General features: G+C 39.3%; 1 protein-coding gene across 1 annotated transcript in view; it reads left to right on the top strand.

Annotated features, from left to right (window-relative positions):
• GRAP2 (GRB2 related adaptor protein 2) overlaps nt 1-21784 on the top strand; it is a 136706-nt gene that overhangs the window by 75486 nt on the left and 39436 nt on the right. The window contains exon 3 of the mRNA XM_075183010.1: nt 19743-19834. Coding sequence (XP_075039111.1) covers nt 19743-19834 — 92 coding nt within the window. The remainder of the gene's footprint in view (nt 1-19742; nt 19835-21784) is intronic.

The raw sequence follows: 21784 nt of genomic DNA, 5'->3' as shown, positions 1-21784 counted from the left end.
ATTCCGGGAGAGTTGGCAAGTATGGCATATATACAAAGCGTTGTCTGCTGAGTAAATTAAAGGCAGATAGATCAAATGGATTGTAATATTGGATTACATTTTTCAACAGCCAGCATAAAATTCATATTATCTGTGTGCCATTAATGCAGCCATATACACAATGCATCAAGTTAGTGAGCACAGATAAAGCAGAGTGTACGATTAATTGCTGCTGAAGATCTAACAGGTTGTCCAAACCTGTCAATTAGGCAGAATGACGGTATAGGATGACCCAGTGCTAAATAACCGTGACAATAAAGTATATATGTATGATATTGGACATGGAGGGGATAAACCTTATACGACAAAATACATTTATTGGAAAACTGCCGAAAACGGCTAAAAGTGCACAGGTAGGTTTAAAATTACATATCAACTGCACAAAAAATAACAATTTAAAATGATGGAATAGTACTAATAAATGACTATTCAGCAGGAATGGAAGTCACCATATACTAAGGAGGATCACTAGATATTAGATTGTCAAGTCCAAAATAAGTCCCAACTGATGTCTCAAATAACGGATGCTAGGCACGTGCCAACACATAAAGAATAGAGAAGTCTCATGGTACTTGCTGTGATTACATCTTGTTAAGGTGCTTGGATCTGAGCTAAAGTTGGCCGGCTAGATGGTAAACGCTGAATAGCTCCTCTATAGATGAACGTGGTTAGTGAGCTGAAAGCCAGCATGCGTTTCACTGTGGAACGCACGCGTCACTTCCTGTGGGTTGGATCCAGTTGGATCACTGTAGGGGATTGGGCCAAACGCGTTTCATCACCAGTTGTGACTTTCTCAATGGGAGGTGCCAGAAGTTCTATCTTAGGGGTTTATATACCCAAATACAATAGATACATGTAATTAGATGTTCATGCAATGAATTGGTATAGGAATAAAACCACCATATTTGTAAAAACATTATAATCAAATGAAATATTAAATATTAACAATTTGAAACCAATCTGGTCGTACATTGTGCAAGATGTTGGTAACTCCAACAGCATGGTATAATGTCAAATAAACTATTTACATACATATTAAGGGGGCTTTGTGTCTTATTTTTGATTCTTGTTGGATACCTTATTTAATGATCATACATTAAATTATTTGTTTGGGTGTAAATGCATAAGGAATTTCGTCAGCTCAAAAAATATCTTCACACAGATGATTTCTATAACATTATATATGGTTCCCCTGGGTATGATAATAAAATTTCACCCTCAGTACTGACCTAGCCCATCTGACTTCTTTTCCAAGTTCTGAAGCGTTTGGGCTTATTCCAGGATGGCATGGCTATAGACATCAGGTTAACACACTTATGGGGTGGTCTTGATCAAAATATGCAGCTTGGATGTCAAAGTCTATATTGAGACCCCCTGGGGCCAGGGTCTTCAGCTCATAGATCCACCTGGTCTCAACTGTATTGATCTTTTTAATGAAATCCCCTCCAATTCTTGTTTACTTTCTGTATAGCCATAAATTGTAAAGATGACGGGACTCTATTGTGCTGATGTTTATAGTGATGGGAAACACTATGTGTTTCTAACCCTTTTTTAATATTGTGAATATGTTCTCCTATTCTGGTTTTGAGAGGTCTTATCATGCGCCCCACATACTGGAGATTGTACGGGCATTGTAAGATTGTAAGATGTAAATTCCTCCTTAGTATCACAGGTAAGGGTGTCTTTGATTATATATTTCTGCCTTGTTTGATTGGACATGAAATCTTTGATGGGTTTTGTGCAAGACTGTTTTGTGGAGGAACAACCTGAACAGCTTGCATCCGTTATTTGAGACATCATTTGGGACTTATTTTGGACTTGACAATCTAATATCTAGTGGCCATCCTTTGTATATGGTGACTTCCATTCCTGTTGAATGATCATTTATTAGTACTATTCCATCATTTTAAATTGTTATTTTGTGTGCTGTTGATATGTAATTTTAAACCTACCTGTGCACTTTTAGCTGTTTTCGGCAGTTTTCCAATAAATGTATTCTTATAAGGTTTATCCCCTCCATGTCCAATATCACACATATATACTTTACTGTCACGGTTATTTAGCGCTGGGTCATTAATGCAGCCAGCAGACTGACAGTGAGTACATATATAGTCAATAAATGAAGAGTCATACACAGAGCCGTAACTAGGGTGGTGCGGGCGGTGCCATCGCCCAGGGCGCAAGCCCAAGTGGGCGCAGCAGCCGCCCGCTACCTGGCTCTATCTACAGGCTTTTACTTACCCGCAGTGGAACGCATCTTCCACTGACAGGAAGTTCGGCATTTGGAACGCAAATGCCGAACTTCCTGTTAGTGGAACGCATATGCGTTCCACTGCGGGTAAGTGAATGAAAGATTCTCTGATCGAGCCCCGGGAGTTGGTGCAGCAGCAGCGCTGTCTGTGTGTGAGGTGATGCTGCTGCTGCTGCAGGATCCGGACCATTCTCCCCTCTGGCTCCCTGCTTCTCTGAGGCTGTCTACTTGGTGGATGGGGGCGGGTTCAGGAGCGTCACGGTCAGAAGGGGACTCCAGTCACACGGGGGGAGGCACACAGACACTTGCCAGCTCTGGCTGTCTCTAGCTCGGGGACTCAGAGCCTCTTGGAGGGGCACAGACTGGGCACGCCCGTGGGGGGGGGGGGGATCTCTCGGCCAGTTACAGGGATACACTGGCTTCACTATCGCTGTCACTGCTGTCCAGATGCTGGGTTATTGTTGTCCTGTTACTAGTTCCCTCCACTTCACCTCTTATACAGATGTCTATTCAGTGTACATTGTTCCTGCTAACCTTCCTATTATACAAATTAATGGCAGCACACATACCTGCTTCTGTCTCTGTATTCCAGTCTGGTGTCCTCCTGCATCTCATCTATGTATATCTCTCTCACACTCATTTCTGTGTCTGTCTGACTGTTTCTGCTTCTCCCATGTCTCGCTCACCTATGTATCTCTTACACTCATATCTGTGTCTCTATGTATGGCTGCCTGTCTCCATGTTTATACACCTCTTATCTCTATCTCTCTCACTCAATTCTGTATCTATATGTCTGGCTGTCTCTCTGTTGTTACATCCCTCACCCCTTTATCCCTTTGTCATATCTGTATTTCTTTCACTAATCCCTCTCTCTCCCTCCCTCTTTCTTTTTCTCTCTCTGTCTCTCTCTCTCTTCCTCCCCCTTCTCTCTCTCCCTCTATCTCTATCTTTATCCCTCCTCTCTCTTTCTCCTCCCTTTCTCCATCCATCTCTCTATCATGCATTTGCAAATATGTGTAACAGAATTATTTCAGTAAAGTGCTAGCCACACCCCCACATTAGGTTGGCCACACCCACTTGTCAAATGTCACTCCCACTTAGATGGGGGGCGCCGGTGCCCTGTCTCGCCCAGGGCACTAAAATGTCTAGTTACGGCACTGGTCATACACACAGCCAGTCTTTGAGCACATAGGTAAAGAAAGCAAATCAGTGAGCAGTCATATACAGTATATAGCCAACTAGTGACTATTCATAAATCTAAGCAGTCAGTGAGCAGACATGCACACTGTTGATATGTGAGTACACATATACAGTGAATCAGTGAGCACGTATGTACTGCCAAACCGTGACAGTCATAGATCAGTAAACTCATTCTATAGGTTCAGCCAGTGTAACTTCAGTGCGAGATTACCTTGGACATAGGTAGAGTTACAGCTGTCCCCTTCAAGGAGTGTTTATTGTATGGTTAAAATGTAATATAATGTATTATATATGCAGAATGTATAGGTTATATTGTATATAGCCACTTTTAATCATTTTATTTGATATTACAAGTCCTTCCTCATCATCTTTTCACTTACAGAAATCCATTGCTACATCTTCTAGGAAGCTTCACTTTTATATTTATGTTTTTCTCTCACCTGCCATTTTATTATTTTTCCCTATATATTCTTTATTATTATTTTTCATATATTCTTTATTATTTACCTTCCCTGTAATGGCCCAGTGTAACATTAGGTTCCTGCCCCCACTGGGTTCTAGAGATTCATAACTATTACCAAATTACTTCTTTCACCCAGGATCTCTATTCCACTCTACTCTATTCATTATAGTCTTCAGTGCCTAGAGGAATTTCATCCATTATTCGTCTCAAAACTTGCTTATTTGCATTCCACGGTGGCCTAGAGATTCTGTAACATGTCTGTGTTTGAAACCGTTTATGTGTATTGTTTTGAGTAGCTACTTGTGCATACCCCCAATTGTACCAAACTTGTTTGTCTAGCAATAAGATGTAGCAATGCAGGGTCCATGTCAGAATTGGGTGCGTGTGGGTGGAATAAGGACAAGGGTATTTATTATTATTATTATTATCATTTATTTGTTAGGCGCCACAAGGTTTCCGTAGCGCCGTACATAATACAAACAGGAGACCATACAGGGTGACATAGTACAGAGCAATAAACACAAAGTACCAATACTTCAGAACTCCGGGCAGACATATGAGCGAAGATGGAGTAGAAGAATAGGTATGGAGACAGGAGGGGAGAGGGTCCCTGCTCATACGAGCTCACATCCTAAGGGAGGGTGGACAAACAGGCACAGGAGGGAGCCATTAAAGTAAGGGAGAGAAAGGCGGGGCTGGTGGAGAGAGGGGAGAACGAGAGAAGGATGTTTGTGAAGGTGCAACAAGGTAAGGGTTAAGTGGATTGTTGGTAGGCTTTGAGGAACAGGTGAGTTTTGAGTGTCCGTTTGAAGGAGCACAGACTGGGTGAGAGACGGATGGAGCGAGGGAGGTCGTTCCAGTGGAGGGGAGCAGCTCGGGAGAAGTCTTGGATTCTGGAGTGGGAAGACGTGATCAGAGTGGAGGAGAGGCGACGGTCATTGGCCGAGCGCAGGGAGCGGGCAGGGGTGTGAATCGTGAGGAGGTTGGAGATATAGGGGGCAGTAGACTGGGAGAGGGCTTTGTAAGTGGTGGTGAGGAGCTTGAAAAGGATCCTGTAGGGGAAGGGGAGCCAGTGTAAGGCAAGGCAGAGAGGGGAGGCGGAGGAGGAGCGGCGTGAGAGAAAGATGAGTCGGGCGGCCGCATTGAGAACAGAGCGAAGGGGGGCGAGGTGGGAGAGGGGGAGGCCAGTAAGGAGAAGGTTGCAGTAGTCGAGGCGGGAGATGATGAGAGCGTGTATGATGGATTAAAAGCATGTCTAATATCAGGGCATAAACTGAAATTAATTTTTAAATAAGAGAATAGTTGCTCGCCAAAGTAGAAAGAAAATATGAAATAAAAAAATGTAATAAGGTTTTAATCCTGGTGTATTTCCATGGTGAAGGCTGAAAACAATGACTTTTTTTTTGGGCAGGTGCTTGAGGATAAGTTAGAAGGAGAGACAAGGACAGTGACAGGCCAGACAGCCTGTCGCCCCTCCATCCTCAGTAGCACTCGCTTACACCTCCGTTCCTCTATACAGTTCTGATTTTAATTAAAACTAAAAGAGTGACAGATTGCAGTGACCCGTTTAGAAAGCCAAGTGGAGCTGAATTTCGAAAATGCGCAAAAAAGAGAGATGAACAAGAGGACTCTTAATTGAAAAAGATTCCAAAACTTGACAAAAGCTTGATTCCAATGCTTGATGTGAACTGTAGTTTGATTTAGAACATTTCATTGCAAATGATAAATGAGAACAATTCAGTGTAAAAGCTTTAATTGAGTTATGTAACCTGGTAGCTGCTTTACGTGTTATATAAATCATTAAATGGTGAGATTGACGACTACATTTATTTTATGGTTTCCTACTTTTAGTCTATGCTTCTATATTACGGAAGGCATAATAAAAATCAAACATATAAATAAAAATAGCAATTATTATAAGCTGTAGTAAATTTAGACACATAGGGCTTTATTTAGAGTTGGACGCAAAGTCAATTTCAGGTGTATCCGGCACATTTCCACTGATGGGGCATGTGCAGTAAGCAACAGTTCCGTGCAGTTCTGTCTGCTTTTCAGTTGCAAGGGTACACTGCGACAGCTTGCGTCTCAGTACAAGGGAAAGGGTGGTACTCGGAGTTATGTAGGAGTGACCATGAATAATTCACACACTATGGGCGTCTACCCGCAAAAATTACCCTATTCGGATCAAAACGTAGGTGGAACACACCGCAAAAAAGACTGAAAAAGTGTGGCAGGAATTAGGTGGCACAAGTAGTTAGCTAGCTGTGAGAACTGGTCACAGCTCAGTAGGGTATTACAAGTGGGACGCAACTGGGGTTGCATGCCAATCGCAATACCCTACCAAGCTGCGGCACACTCCCAGTACTACTCTTCATGTAAGTCTTAGACACACATTGCGTCCGACTCTAAATGAAGCCCATAGTTGTAGATGATTCAAACCTTCCAAAAAAGTAAAGTGGAGGTGTTACCTATAGCAAAAATTTCTAGCTTACACCTCCACTTTTCCTTTTTAGAAAAAGTGATACTTGTACCCTATAGTGACAGATTTAAATTAAAGAAGTTTTTCATTGATGTGTTGTTAAATATAAATGTAAACATTGGATGGGAGAGAAAGAAGGCAGATTTGAAATTAAGGACACGTCTGTTTTCACCTGTTGCTTATTAGCCTGGCATGGAAGGTGAGAGGGCACTACAAGCGAATTAGCCGAGGGCGCCCTGAATCTTTAATCAGACCCTGACAGATCTGGACTGTGGCCAAATTGTTCAGATTTTAAATGTTGGAATACAGGAATGCATACATATGCCCTGTAGTGAAGCCTAATTGGCTTCACAATATCAAAATAAGTCCAACTCCTGATTCACAGAAACCATTCCTACAATTGGCTCAACACAAGTCATAATCTGTCCAACCACGCCCACTTTCCGTTGAAGACCCACACACAAACCACTGACCAAATTCACACCACATCCACGTCCGCTTTCTGGTGAAGCTTCATCTGCTTCTGTATAAGCCCCATCCCCATAGAGGCCCTCAAATCGGGACTGACCTGCCAATCTCAGGGACAGTTCGGGGGTATGGTTTTTTAATAGCAACATGTCTTCTACAACTACAAGTTATTTATTATTTGTAAATGTTACAGTAGTCGTACAGTACATGCATCCTAACTTAGACTTTATGCATTGTTCACATTCCTTCCTGCTCTATTTTTCTAAAAGGGTGCATAAATATTCAAACGTTAATCAATTATTGAGGTTCCAGCATTTAGGATGTGGTTCATTAGCAGAGCAGTATAATATTTTGTTCATGTTGCAGATTGAATTCCTGACTTCTGTTTCTATTAGTATTATTATTTCCACTGTTTGTTTATTTCAACTAAAAGAAAGCGCAGTTTGCAGCTTGCCAAAAATAACTGTCAACAATGAAGCCTTCGCTCTGTGTGACTGACCCTTTGTCATCTGTTTCACTACCCAGAATGCAGCGTGGAAGCCTTTTGCTAACAGCTCCAACTCCTAAAGGGCAGCTTCACCTGCTTTTAACAAGTCAGCTGTGTGACAAAATATCAAGCTAATCAAGCATAATCATAAAGAATAGATTTCTGCATTAAGTACTCCACTCAATATTTACTGTGTAATCCAGTTATTTATAGAAAGGTAGCACGTCTCTTGCAATGATTTAAAGTGCATTACATTTTTTCCTGCTCCAGAACTGTTTATTTGTAAGTTTATTTGCAGCAAATTTATTATGACATTTAGAAAACCTATGAAAATAAAATCAAATGTGTTTACTGGTTTTGTATAGAAAATAATATTATATGAACACAGTCATGTCACACAACCTGAATTAAAGGCAGACTTTCTGCAGTCTGACTGGGGAGCAAATTATTGCTATTGTCACAGAAATCAGGCCATCGTTGCCTTTTATACTTCCACTGTATAAATAGGCAGCACTGAAAGACTAGAAGTCTACTCACCCAGGACAAGTGGAAAATTGGAGGTGACTGGAGAAACCGTAAGACCTCAGCTGCTACTTGAGAAGCAGATTGTAAATCAGTGTTCAGCTTCCTGAAGTCATTCCCCATTATAAGCGAGGGAGGGAATCTTATTCTGTAATGGTCTATTGGAATAGAACACTGTGTATGTATTTCTCAGCCACACAAATGGTACACTGTAGATTGGACACAAACTGTGGGCTTGATGCCGAGTTGGGCACATGCTGAGCATAATTTAAGCTCAGAAAAGCGTATTTACGCCCATATGCTCTGTCAGAGGTACCTCAAGATGAGTCCAGCTCTACACCTGTAGTAGTATGTCAGACTCAGGCATCCACCCACATAGGTATATACACAACCAGGTCATAAGCACAAGAAATGTTTACTCTCATTTGTTTTAATAGCAAAAAATATATTCACTATTTGGCTTGAATTTATTTTTCAAAAAAGCCTCTTTATAATAATGCAGATATAATATTCTGTCTTGCATCCGAACAAAAGTAATAAAAAATATATTTTTAAAAGTATGTCGACAAAATCCTATAATATATGCACAAAGTCCATGTAGGTGCAAAAAATATGGTTTCTGACAGGTTCTCTGTGTATTATATGACTGACAAGGGGATTATATCTGGATAATATATGGCTGGTAATAAAGTACATATGTATAATATATGACTGACAATGGTGTAATACCTGGATAATATATGGCTGGTAATGGAGTATCTCTGTGTAATATATGACTGACAATGGGATTATATCTGTATAATATATGGCTGGTAATGAAGTACATCTGTGTAATATATGACTGACAATGGGGTAATACATGGATAATATATGGCTGGTAATGGAGTATCTTTGTGTAATATATGACTGACAAGGGGATTATATCTGGATAAAATATGGCTGGTAATAAAGTACATATGTGTAATATATGACTGACAATGGTGTAATACCTGGATAATATATGGCTGGTAATGGAGTATCTCTGTGTAATATATGACTGACAATGGGATTATATCTGTATAATATATGGCTGGTAATGAAGTACATCTGTGTAATATATGACTGACAATGGGGTAATACCTGGATAATATATGGCTGGTAATGGAGTATCTCTGTGTAATATATGACTGACAATGGGGTTATACCTGGATAATATATGGCTAGTAATGGAGTACCTCTGTGTAATATATGACTGACAATGGGGTAATACCTGGATAATATATGGCTAGTAATGGAGTACCTCTGTGTAATATATGACTGACAATGGGGTAATACCTGGATAATATATGGCTGGTAATGAAGTACCTCTGTGTACTATATGACTGACAATGGGGTAATACCTGGATAATATATGGCTGGTAATGGAGTACCTCTGTTTAATATATGACTGACAATGAGGTTATACCTGGATAATATATGGCTAATAATGAAGTACCTCTGTGTAATGTATGACTGACAATGGGGTAATATCTGGATAATATATGTCTGGTAATGAAGTACCTCTGTGTTATATAGGACTGACAATGGGGTTATACCTGGATAATATATGGCTGGTAATGAAGTACCTCTGTGTAATATATGACTGACAATGGGGTAATACCTGGATAATATACATCTGTGTAATATATGACTGACAATGGGGTAATACCTGGATAATATATGGCTGGTAATGGAGTATCTCTGTGTAATATATGACTGACAATGGGGTTATACCTGGATAATATATGGCTAGTAATGGAGTACATCTGTGTTATATAGGACTGACAATGGAGTTATACCTGGATAATATATGGCTGGTAATGGAGTACCTCTGTGTAATATATGACTGACAATGGGGTAATACCTGGATAATATATGGCTGGTAATGAAGTACCTCTGTGTAATATATGACTGACAATGGGGTAATACCTGGATAATATATGGCTGGTAATGGAGTACATCTGTGTAATATATGACTGACAATGGGGTTATACCTGGATAATATAAGTCTGGTAATGAAGAATCTCTGTGCCATATATGACTGACAATGGGGTTATACCTGGATAATATATGGCTAGTAATGAAGTATCTCTGTGTAGTATATGGCTGACAATGGGGTTATACCTGGATAATATATGTCTGGTAATGAAGTACCTCTGTGTACTATATGACTGACAATGGGGTTATACCTGGATAATGTATGGCTAGTAATGGAGTACCTCTGTGTAATATATGACTGACAATGGGGTTACACCTGGATAATATATGGCTGGTAATGGAGTACATCTGTGTAATATATGACTGACAATGGGGTAATACCTGGATAATATATGGCTGGTAATGGAGTACCTCTGTTTAATATATGACTGACAATGAGGTTATACCTAAATAATATATGGCTAATAATGAAGTATCTCTGTGTAGTATAGGACTGACAATGGGGTTATAACTGGATAATATATGGCTGGTAATGGAGTACCTCTGTGTTATATAGGACTGACAATGGGGTAATACCTGGATAATATATGGCTGGTAATGGAGTACCTCTGTGCAATATATGACTGACAATGAGGTTACCCAAACCACACACAATCCTGGTGCAAAGGTTCAATCACATGTGTAAGCACCACCTATATATGTTGCTTTGTTCAACATACCGCTGTACAGTGTTTGTGATTTTTATCCTCATTTGATTATTAAATAGCTCAACAAGGTAAAAGGAAATAGGAGCCATCTCATTCATGTGTCAGGTTTGACGGTTTCGATCTTTTAATTCCAATGTTTTACAGTGCACAATCCAGTTAGAAACGCTTTGAAACAGGTGCCTATATGAGGTGTGTCCCTCACACTTATGGGGGTGCAATACGCATCTCAGGTGAAGGGCATACCTTCAAGTTTCCATTTAGCTCACTTGGCTATCCCGATAACTCTTTGTAAATTTAACTATTAGATTTCCATATCCACTATATTGGTTTTTGCACTTTTGCACTACACTTCTAAGACCACCCAGAGAACATTCTGATTACAACACAATCCAGAGAAAGTCTGCAAGAGCAAACGTTTTCTTCACAATAACTAGAAATACGAGCAAATGTAAGAAAGCAGAAACACACAGACTCATCTTTTGTTCTACACTGCACGTGCACATACCCACTGTAACTGATTCCACTATGAAGTTGAAAGATCTCTGTTGTGCTAGAGACACCTGTTTTGATTGCTGCGGTGACATGTTGATTTAAAAGTACCATTTGCAGTGCACGTAAAATGAAAACAGTGTGAATGTTTGTACTCTGTAATACTGTTACCAATGTACAAATTCACAGGAGCCTAGAGAAAAATTAGCGAAACACATACTAGCTGTAGTCATTGAGTTAGTAGAGATTGCAATTAAATATTCTGTAGCTTAACAAAAAAAAAACACCTAATCCATTATGTATATTACGGTGAACCATGAAAAATGTTATTTTAATGCATGATGTAAAATATTATTATAGAATAAAATATTTAAAGGTATGCAATTTGTAATAGTCCTTAATCCTTTCTTGGAAATGGATTTTATATTATGTGTGCTTTTACTATACATTTGGAATGATTTATGAATGCTATTTATTATGGTAAGCATGCTGTGAAAACTGAATGTTAAAAGCTTAAATTGGCCTTTCGAAATCTTTGCCACCCCAGAGCAGGTGCAATTAGATATCATAATCTGTTTTATATTTTCATTTGTATGGCTACTTCTGCACTAGGTTAAATTAAAAGTGTATAATTTTAATGAGATTTGTGAATGCAATATAATCAGTGGAGTAGGCCTGTTCCTTAGGAACTCGCAATAAACTGAATTTTACAATACCCAGCACAGGAAATGTGATTTATAAATGATATTGACCTTAACCATTTGATTCCACTCCACATAAGTAGTAGTTTATTACAGCTTAAAGTGTGCCTGTCACTTGCACAGAGTGGAGGCAGCCATTCTGTCGTCTTAACCAATGTCCATGAGATTGTAGCCTATTAATTCATTACAATCAGGTGCCTTATGAAGATGCAAAAGTGTGACACTTGTATAGTGCTCATGTATATTTACTTGTGACACCTGGAAACACAGTGAGAATTCCAGAGCTACAATTGCTCCAACAGACATGTGCTTGTGCAAATTACAGAGGCCAACATTATACTGTCATGGACTTGGAAAATTACATGTGCAATTTCATGCATGTTGCTGAAGCACCCTCTTGTCCATGTAATATTCCAAAATTGTAGTGTAAATCTGACTGTGCAGGTACCCTCTTGCATTGAGCTATTTAAATCAGTCCAGTAGAATCTACACCAGCAAGCTACCCATTAACAGTAGGCAGCTCGAGAATCTGCATCATACTTATTCCATTGAAAGACTTGTGAATTAGACAGAGAGGCATATGAACTTGTCTGGCTTGTGGAGGACATTAAACAGAGAGTAAGTAATGCTAATTATACTTCTAAATAACCCTGTGTACGTAATGTAACACACTCTATTTCAATATACCAACAGCAATTATAGTTAATGGTTTTTGTAAGGAAGGAAAGTTAATACAACCCATTTTGTTCAGACTAGTACATCAGTGTAGACCCCCCACCAATGTAGCTCTCCATAGTAGATATTTGTGTTTGGGGCCTCCACTGACAAGCTTCTGGGACCACTGGTAGAGAGCCATCTTACCGGTGTACTATACCAGGGCAAGGAAGTGTGGTGTAAAACTTTCAGAAAAGACAGACCGCCCCTTTAAATGATAGAAAATCCTAACTACTAGTAGTAAGAGACTAGAAAAATGAGAGCTAAGCATGCACAGCTGAGCTGCAGTGATATCACTTCCGGAAATGCTGCTGTGTTTGTGTAATAAATCCCTTTTTTCACATATATTCCATATGCGTAAACAAGCATGCGTTCAATAAATCCTTCTAAGATCTTAAAACAGCAATCACATGAAGAAATTAGGTGTCTTTTGTCCTTGATTTGTTTCTTTAGGCTGCTATTAATGATTTGTAATTCTACAACAAACACTTGGCAAATGATTTAGTGATCAGAGCGGATTTATTAATAAATAAACCTTTTTCCCTCCAAACAGCCCCAGCAATAAATTAATAGTAATTACATTTAATAAATATACCTTTTTCCCTCAACCGTCTCTGTCATAAAATAATTTATATTCACATTTAATAAATAGCCCTCATTCACCCCCAAAACACCCCCCCACATTCAACTAATAGCCCCCCAAATCAACCCATCTTAAATTAATAGTCTCCACTATTAAATTAAATTGCCCCACCATCACCCCACAAACAAAATAGCACCCATTAATTAGCCGCCATTTACCTTACACACACCACACATTACATTGCCACAAGCCCCCTGTGTCATCACACACATTACATTGCCAAAAGCCCCATGTGCCATCACACACATATTACTGTGCCCCTTCATCACCATGCTGTGCCCCCTTATGATCACACTGTACCCTCCATGCTGCTTTTGCCCCCTCCCTTCTCCTGGCTCCCCTTCCTCACACTGTGCAATGCTGCTTTTGCCCCCCCCCCTTCATCACTCTGTGCCATGCTACTCCCCCTTCCTCACCTTGTTTCCTCCTACTCCCCCCTCAGCACTCTGTGCCATTCTGCTCCCCCCTTCATCAATTTGTGCCATTCTGCTCCCCCATTCATCACTCTGTGCCATTCTGCTCCCCCCTTCATCAATTTGTACCATTCTGCTCCCCCATTCATCACTCTGTGCCATTCTGTTCCCCCCTCCATCACTCTGTGCCATTCTGCCCCCCCTTCATCACTCTGTGCCATTCTGCTCTTCCCTTCATCACTCTATGTCATTCTGCTCCCCCATTCATCACTCTGTGCCATTCTGTTCCCCCCTCCATCACTCTGTGCCATTCTGCTCCCCCCTTCATCACTCTGTGCCATTCTGCTCCCCCTCTTCACCACTCTGTGCCATTCTGTTCCCCCCCTTCATCACTCTGTGCCATTCTGCTCTTCCCTTCATCACTCTATGTCATTCTGCTCCCCCCTTCATCACTCTGTGCCATTCTGCTCCTCCACCCTTGCTCTGTGACATTCTGCCACCCTTCCTTCATCACTCTGTGCCATTCTGCACCCCCTTCCTTCATCACTCTATGCCATCCTGCTCCTCCCTCCCTTCACCACTCTGTGCCATTCTCTCCCCCCTTCCTTCATCACCCTGTGTCATTCTGCCCACCCCCCCTTCCTTCATCACTATGTGCCGTTCTGCTTTTTCCCCCATGCCTCTGTCCCTTTACTTAGCTTTATTGACTTCTTTCTTCTCTTTTCTTCTCTTGTTCTCTTCTGATTTCTTGCTTGTTTGCTTGCTGGCTCCTCTATGCGCCGCTCCTCACTGAATATGCAGGGAGCAGGGAGGAGCAGCATAGGCTCTGTGATCAGGTAAGATTTTTGTTGTTGTTTTCTTTAGTACCCTGCTCCGCCCCAACAATGAAAAGGGCAGAGCCATCAGGCATCGGGGCCCACTGGGGAATACCGCGGCTACCTGGCGGGCCTGTCCGACCCTGTGTATATACAGAGAAAAGTGAAGGACTTTTTTTTTCTGGGCAGAGGGTGTAAAATAAACCTGTAATAAGAATATTAGAATAAGAACTATCAACATTTTTAATGTATATCATTCAATATCATACATATGCATACAGTAACATACACATGCATAAGGTAGATATGAATCATAAACTTCTATAGTTTACACATTATACTGTACAATAAACTTTATTTGAATAAAAGCAGTCATTTTACTTCACTATCTGATGGTCATAAGTGATACTGTAGCATTTTCTTTTTTAAAATCTAACCTTATAATGTTTGAACACCCACGCAAACACACACAGACAGACACACGTAGACGCACACACGTCAGAGTGGGCTAGTATACAAAAGCATGTCATACCGCCACTTCTCCACACTGCTCAGTTGCTCAGCCTAACAATGGCTGAGCTATTTACATAGGCCTAAGTCCATTTTGGTCTCCAGAAAAATTGCTACCGCTTGTATAACTTAATCAATGATAGAGACAAACTGTAAAATGAAATTAACTTGAAATTGATGTTCTGGCAAAACCTTCCCCTCAGCAGAATGAACAAAGCAGGATTCCTACGAGTTATTCCTACAATACTTAACACCCTTATCAGCACCTACCTCAGGACATAGGCAGGAAGGTTTATGTTACCCATGTGTGTGTCTGCTTGTCTGTCTGTGTGTCATATGTGTGTGTGAGTGTGTGACATGGGAGAAGTGGGGGTTATAGAGCCCTAATTTTAGATGCCTTTAAAAACTATTTTAAAAAATACAGAGACCTATTAAGTGCTATCACTTAATATGTTTTATATTTTATTAAAATAGTGTTAAAAAGCGATTCAATTATGTCTAAAATTAATTTAAACTTATTAGAATCCCAAAAGCTTTAGGAATTAGACAAAGCTAGCTAGATATAAACCACACAACACAATACCATTTTATATTACTTGGAAATGTGTAAGGTATAAAAGAAACATTAGTGTCAGTGAGGAATTTATAGTGTAAGTGAGGAATTTATGTTTGGAAAAAAGATGAAATTTAGCCAATTGTGTACAAGGTAGGGTTGACAACCATTTATGAATCTGTGACCACTGCATTATAACAATCATTGCATGATGCATGTAGTTATTTTATATAGCGCCACTAATTCTGCAGCAGAGAACTCACTGACATCAGTCCCTGTGCCATTGGAGCTTACAGTCTAAATTCCATAACATAAACACAGGCCCTGGCTGGCAAATCTCAGCCCGGGGGGCGCACAGGCGGCCGCAACGCATGTCATGTGATGCGGCCGCCTGTGCGCTGACGCGGCCGCATCGTGTGTTTTGTTACGCGGACACGATAATATTAATGAAATTTTACATCCACTGGGGGGGTGGGGGGCTGGCCCAAACAGGGGTCGGACTGGCCGCCCGGGGGTCCGATGCCCCCCGGCCCAGCCCGTCCCTGCATACATAAACATCAGGAGAGACTACGGTCAATTTGTTTGCAGCCAATTAACCTACTAGTATGTTTTTGGAGTGTGGGAGGAAACTGGAGCACCAGGAGGAAACCCACGCAAACATGGGAAGAACATACAAACTCCACAAAGGTAAGGCCATGTGGGATAAGGCTAACCACTAAGCCGCCGTGCTGCCCAACATGGATTTATGTTTCTCCAGCTTAAATGACTGGCCTGCTCACCTTAGTGAAATATGTTACTTTGATTGCTGGTATATGAATAATATGGTATCAGATATCAGGCACCCTTCATCTCTATTGCTAAAATGTAGTTCCGTACTACTAACTTGGCACCTAAACATGTATATAATGCACAAGCGAAGCTATTATGTCTATAAACTCCAGTAAATAATGTCTGTATAAAATATGATTTCTGATGTAATCACTTATAGAATAATCAGAGTTTTGATGCCTTAAATTCATTGTACATTAATAGTAATAATAATTCTTAGGAAAATTTGTGTGTAATAACTGACCCTGACTCTAATCTTTTATGGGTTTTGGAAGTCACCTTAGAGGTTTGTGACTTGTAAAACAGCACTCAGTGTGTTGTTTAGTGCACTTATGGTCATGGAACTCGTTGGAGACTTTCAGCAGTAGGTATATTATAAATGTCTGCTGGAAATTAGACCTGTAGCAGCTATCAAATGATTTTGTATTTCCAATAAGGCTGCTATTTCTCACATTTTTCCCACAATTTTTTAGACAATGAAACATTCAGTAACAAAAACATTTTAATTTCCCTAGATAGAGGTGAGTTCAGGATTGTAGTCTCTCTAAAATGTTTTAAATAAATACAATTTCAGGTTATACTCTCCTTGCGCCTTCTCTTCCCAGGAGGACGGAGCTGAAGGGATAAAATGAAGTTGCTGGCTTCTCACCTTGTTCCATCCACGTTCTGAGAGCTTCAGTCAATTAACATAGAGAAAGAAACCATTGTGTATTCCATAGAGTATACCGATAAACGGATCTTGCTGGGATTCAGTACTCTGGGAAGATGTCTTAATAGGTTGGGTTTTTTTGTTTGTTTTTTGTATCCTTCCATTCAGCTATCCTAGACCAAGGAAAAAGGACCTGTGTGTGCTGATCCAACCGACTAAACATCAACAGTCTTGTTATTTTATGACCCGTTCTATACAACAACTTACCCTCTTGCTTTTTTTAAAACATACCCACAGACAGTTTACTAAATATTTTTTTTAAGCTATATTTTTTTTAATTTCACTCCTCTGCAAGGTCCACGAGATGCCTTGACAATGAGCGCAGACCTATTTTAGAATATGATTGCAATAAAAGAAGTAATAGAGATCTGATTGTCAAAGTAAAGGTTATCACATCTCTCTCTCTGCCAGGAATAGACCTGAATCAATATGATCAGTATGACATGACCCTGAGTTTAGAATTTGCAGATGACAGAAGCTTGGTTCACCTGACCTGACCTTCTCCTTTCAGCTGTGAATCACTGGGTATTGTTTGATCTCTCAACTTCTTTTCACATCCGTCTGTGAGAGGGAAAAAATATCTATCCAGGAATGAAAGATGATGTATGAAATGCTTATGCCTCAATTATGTCCACAATAAAAGCCTTTGTTGTTGCATGTTCAAAAATCATCTTTATAAAACTAGGGCTCATAAAACAGAAAACCAGGATACTCTTATTACATAGAGTTTGCTCTGTCTAGATACTGTCAACTCCACGACTTAAATAAAATGAAGACTGATGCATGACATGGATGAAAATGTACGCAGCATTCTTGATGTACAACAAATAACATAAATAACTTTTTTTTTACAATATTAAAACAATTTGGATGTATGAACCTTGTTTCATAAAGAGGTACTTTACACTTGTGCCTCTATGTGCTATGATGTTCAAAAGAAGGGAGATGGAAGTAGGCACTTGCAGGACTTCATTGAATTCAATAAAAGGGCCATAAGAAAAGAGTATCAAAAGTTCATAAGCACAGTGGACAAACTTTGATGCAATTAAAATGTGTTCACCAGGAATCTTTTCAAGTCAATTGTTCAATGATGTTCTTTTTATATTTTTGACTCACTGTGCACGCTTAAGCTGGGCACACACTACACTGTTTTCGTCCAATAATCGCCTCAAACAGCCGACATACGACCGCTCGTTCAAAAGTCGGGTCAGTGTGTGCAGTGACACGATGGTCGAAAGTCTGCCCAAAAGGAGGATTGTGTATAAACTTCCGACCGATCCACGACAATCCTCCGATACTTCCTCAACCTGGGGGGCGTGTGTATGTTAATTTTTTATGTCAATCCCAGTCCCACGTGGTGCGGAATCCGCACATCACAGGCTTGTGTTTTGTATAGATGGGTATTGCACCTGTCTGGCTGCAGACCATTACACGTGTATAAAGCACGTGGGTTATTACCCTTTGCATCTATGTTGGCAATCATTTCTCATTTAACCTTTATAAAGTTTAAAAACTATGAAAGTTATAAAGTCATATTAACCTTTATTAAATAATATTTATAAAATACTCTGAATAAACCACACAGTGTTAACGCAACAGTTTTATTGCAGGTAAAAAAAATAACAATATAAAATTTGTCTTGTACAACATGAAACGTGAAAAAAAAAATAGTATTACAGTGAAAGGGTGCTACTGGTTTGTGGCACAACAGTTGCAAACAGCATATACATGTCATCAAAAGTATTATCAAGGTTTTTGGTTTTTTTCTTAATGTTGGCAATATTTCAGCAGGAGAAGTGCAGTTGCTTGTTCTTGTACTTCTGTAGCCATTGTAGGTTTACAAATAGGAATGAATGAAGAGACAGTGTAGCCTTCTGTTTTTCTGCTGTTTTGGGAGTTAACTATAGTTAAATCTCTGCCCTTTATGCTAATGTCTTTGGTATCTCGTTACATTTCCCGCAAATGTCGCTGCAGTGTGTACGGAATTTAAATCATTGTTCACGACAACATGGCTGTAAAAAGTCGCTAAAGGGACGTCCGCTCTTCCCTTTATCGTCCTAAACAAGGCTAGTGTGTATGCAGTCCATGGACCGAGCGATCGGACCATCGGTCGCATGTAAAATCGCTCAGCATAAAAAGTTGGTCGAAATTTCTGTAGTGTGTACCCAGCTTAAGTGTCTGTGCATACTACATTATTACAAAAAATAAGCAATTATTCAGTATTTCGTATTTGTTTTATTTTTTTATTTATTTTTTGCCTACTACATAATGGGTTTTCATATTAAGTATTTTCTTCTCTAGAAGTTTCATAACTCATCCAAAACGTAAGAAGAAGCAAAATGTGTGACCCTAATAGTATGGTTCTACAGTGAATTTTTCCAGTACATGCATAAAAAAGCAGTTGCATATAAAATGATACAACACTCATAGAACCCAAATGTCTGGATACAAAAGGGGATTTTTTTTGTCTGCCCAAAAGTTTTCTTACATTTCAAACAATAAATCCAATAATCTGAGATTTGTCTCACAGTTCTAGAGTCTGATAATGTGGTTTAGAACAGCTATATAATTTTGGAGAAAAACTCACAAGAAAATACCCATCTAGAGAATTTGCTGGTTTAAATGAGGATTAATGTTATTCTCTATATTTACACAGTACCTTTGGGAACAGCTCAGTTCTCATGCTCACGGAGGGATGATAAATGGTCCCCACCAAAAATGGACATATTATATAATATAAAATGCAGATTGGAAGATTAACTGATTGCTGATCTTTTTATATGTTTTCTCAACAGATTCTTGGCTCAGATGATAACTGGTATAAAGCTGAACTCAGGGGCAACGAGGGTTATGTTCCTAAAAACTATGTGGATATGAATATTCCAAGGTCTGTATTTACATTGGTAGAGTAACACATATGGAGGTGGTTAGCATAGCTATAAACACACAAAGAGAAACATCCAAATATAAAAATCATTAAAGAGAAAACTCCCCCTTACAAAACCTGCATATATTATCAATACTTTCAGAATTTGCTCTTTAAATGTGATTTCAGTCACAGAATAGCTAATGAAATGAATCACCAAAAATCCAGATTTTTAATAAAGAATCATTTTATGTGACTAAGATTGATGTGTTCATACTATTAGGAATGATAGCTGCCTGCAAATAACATCACTGTTAGAGGAGCAGAAGAGAAACATTTAATATTTATTGTCTTTTACTGTTTTTGCTTTTAGATTTTGTTTGCTGGAAAATGCAAATTTAGTATGTTTGGTTCACAATGACTAATTCCTAGTTTATTTATTACTGGTAGCTTAAACAGCACATGAACACAAAAATAAAAACTTGTATATATGAAACAAGTAGGTAAAATGCATGGCTCAATGTAACCAAAACATTTTACTCATTTACTTATAGACCCATACTTTGAGAAAGCATGAAAAGAAAATAAGATTAAAAAAGTATTTCTCCTGACATCTCCCTGTATAGGTTGTTACCTTACAGGGCACACAGAGGCATCACTCCATACTGATCATTCATTCATCATCATCATCATCATCAACATTTATTTATATAGCGCCAGCAAATTCCGTAGCGTACTTTGCTAACTACAAAATATCTGAACATGTAGTGCATTTTATTTTGCACAACATCACCTATATAACCTGTTGCCTTCAAACTGTCCACTTTTTATGGAACGTTTCTGGGCAATTGCTTTGTGAGACCATTTGAAGGATTTCCTTTTTTTGTTCATATTTAGGTTTTTTAGCTTTGTTTTGTACATTTACACCTAAGTGTGGGCTGTTTACACTGCACTATAGAGATCATTTACTATTGTTGCATTTAGATGCAACATATGAACATAAACCATAGCAACCAATCAGACACTTGCTTCCATTGTCTAACTTGCAATAAACTAAACGCTCATTGCTGATTGATTTTTTTTATTCAGGGCAAATTTCGTGGATACGGCTATGGCCATATCCACACAAGCCACACTCTGATCCAATAATCACATCAAAAAATGTGTTAAGGCTTTATCTCATTAGATTAGGCCTTTTGAATTTTGAAATCAGGACTTTTCAAGGAGAAATAAGACTGTTGGGGGGGCAACCTGGTTCTATACCTGCAGAGTCCATCGATAATTGGGAAGACTGTGCCACCCTCAGGCTAGGATTCAACAGTTTTTTTCTATTAATAAAAAACATTTACAACTAGCAAAGTATTGTTTGGAAATGCTTTCTCTGTGCCTCGCTCTGCTGCTGAGTGTGTTTTGACTTCTGTGTTATTAGAGTGATTTCATTATGCAGGTAATGTTCCCATTTAAGTGGTAATTTCACACTGCTACAAACAAAAGGCAATCTAAAAATATTGGATGTTTTTCAGAATTTCATTATGTTTAAATTTTTTCAAATGGTTAATCCTAATAGGCCTCAAATAAAACATCAGTAAACAAGATATAATACAACTGCTAAATCCTATTTCACGAGACATAATTATCCTGTGCTCTTTTACCTCAGAAGCCTTCGCTACAGGTCATGTGAACAAATGAGGAGTAAAATAAATGTTTATAAATATTTCTTATTCACTAGCTTCCACCTCTTTGTGTGCCCTTTATGTGAGGATAACATTTAGCATCAATTCTTAAGCACAGTACGACCACCTATATCTGAGTCCATGGTTGCATTCAAATAGAATTGTGGTAGTGTCCTGTTACACCATACGGAAATATGTCCAATACAAAATGGTGGATGAACTGGTGACCTGTACACTTTGCACAGTCATAGTAACTTAGCACTTATATATTCAGTACATGAGCCAGCATCTTCTCTAT

This window comes from Mixophyes fleayi, chromosome 8 (genome assembly GCF_038048845.1).
Source record: "Mixophyes fleayi isolate aMixFle1 chromosome 8, aMixFle1.hap1, whole genome shotgun sequence".
Classification (NCBI taxonomy): Eukaryota; Metazoa; Chordata; class Amphibia; order Anura; family Limnodynastidae; genus Mixophyes; species Mixophyes fleayi.
The sequence above is the reverse complement of the archived record's forward strand: the minus strand, read 5'-3'. Positions and strand labels throughout refer to the sequence as shown.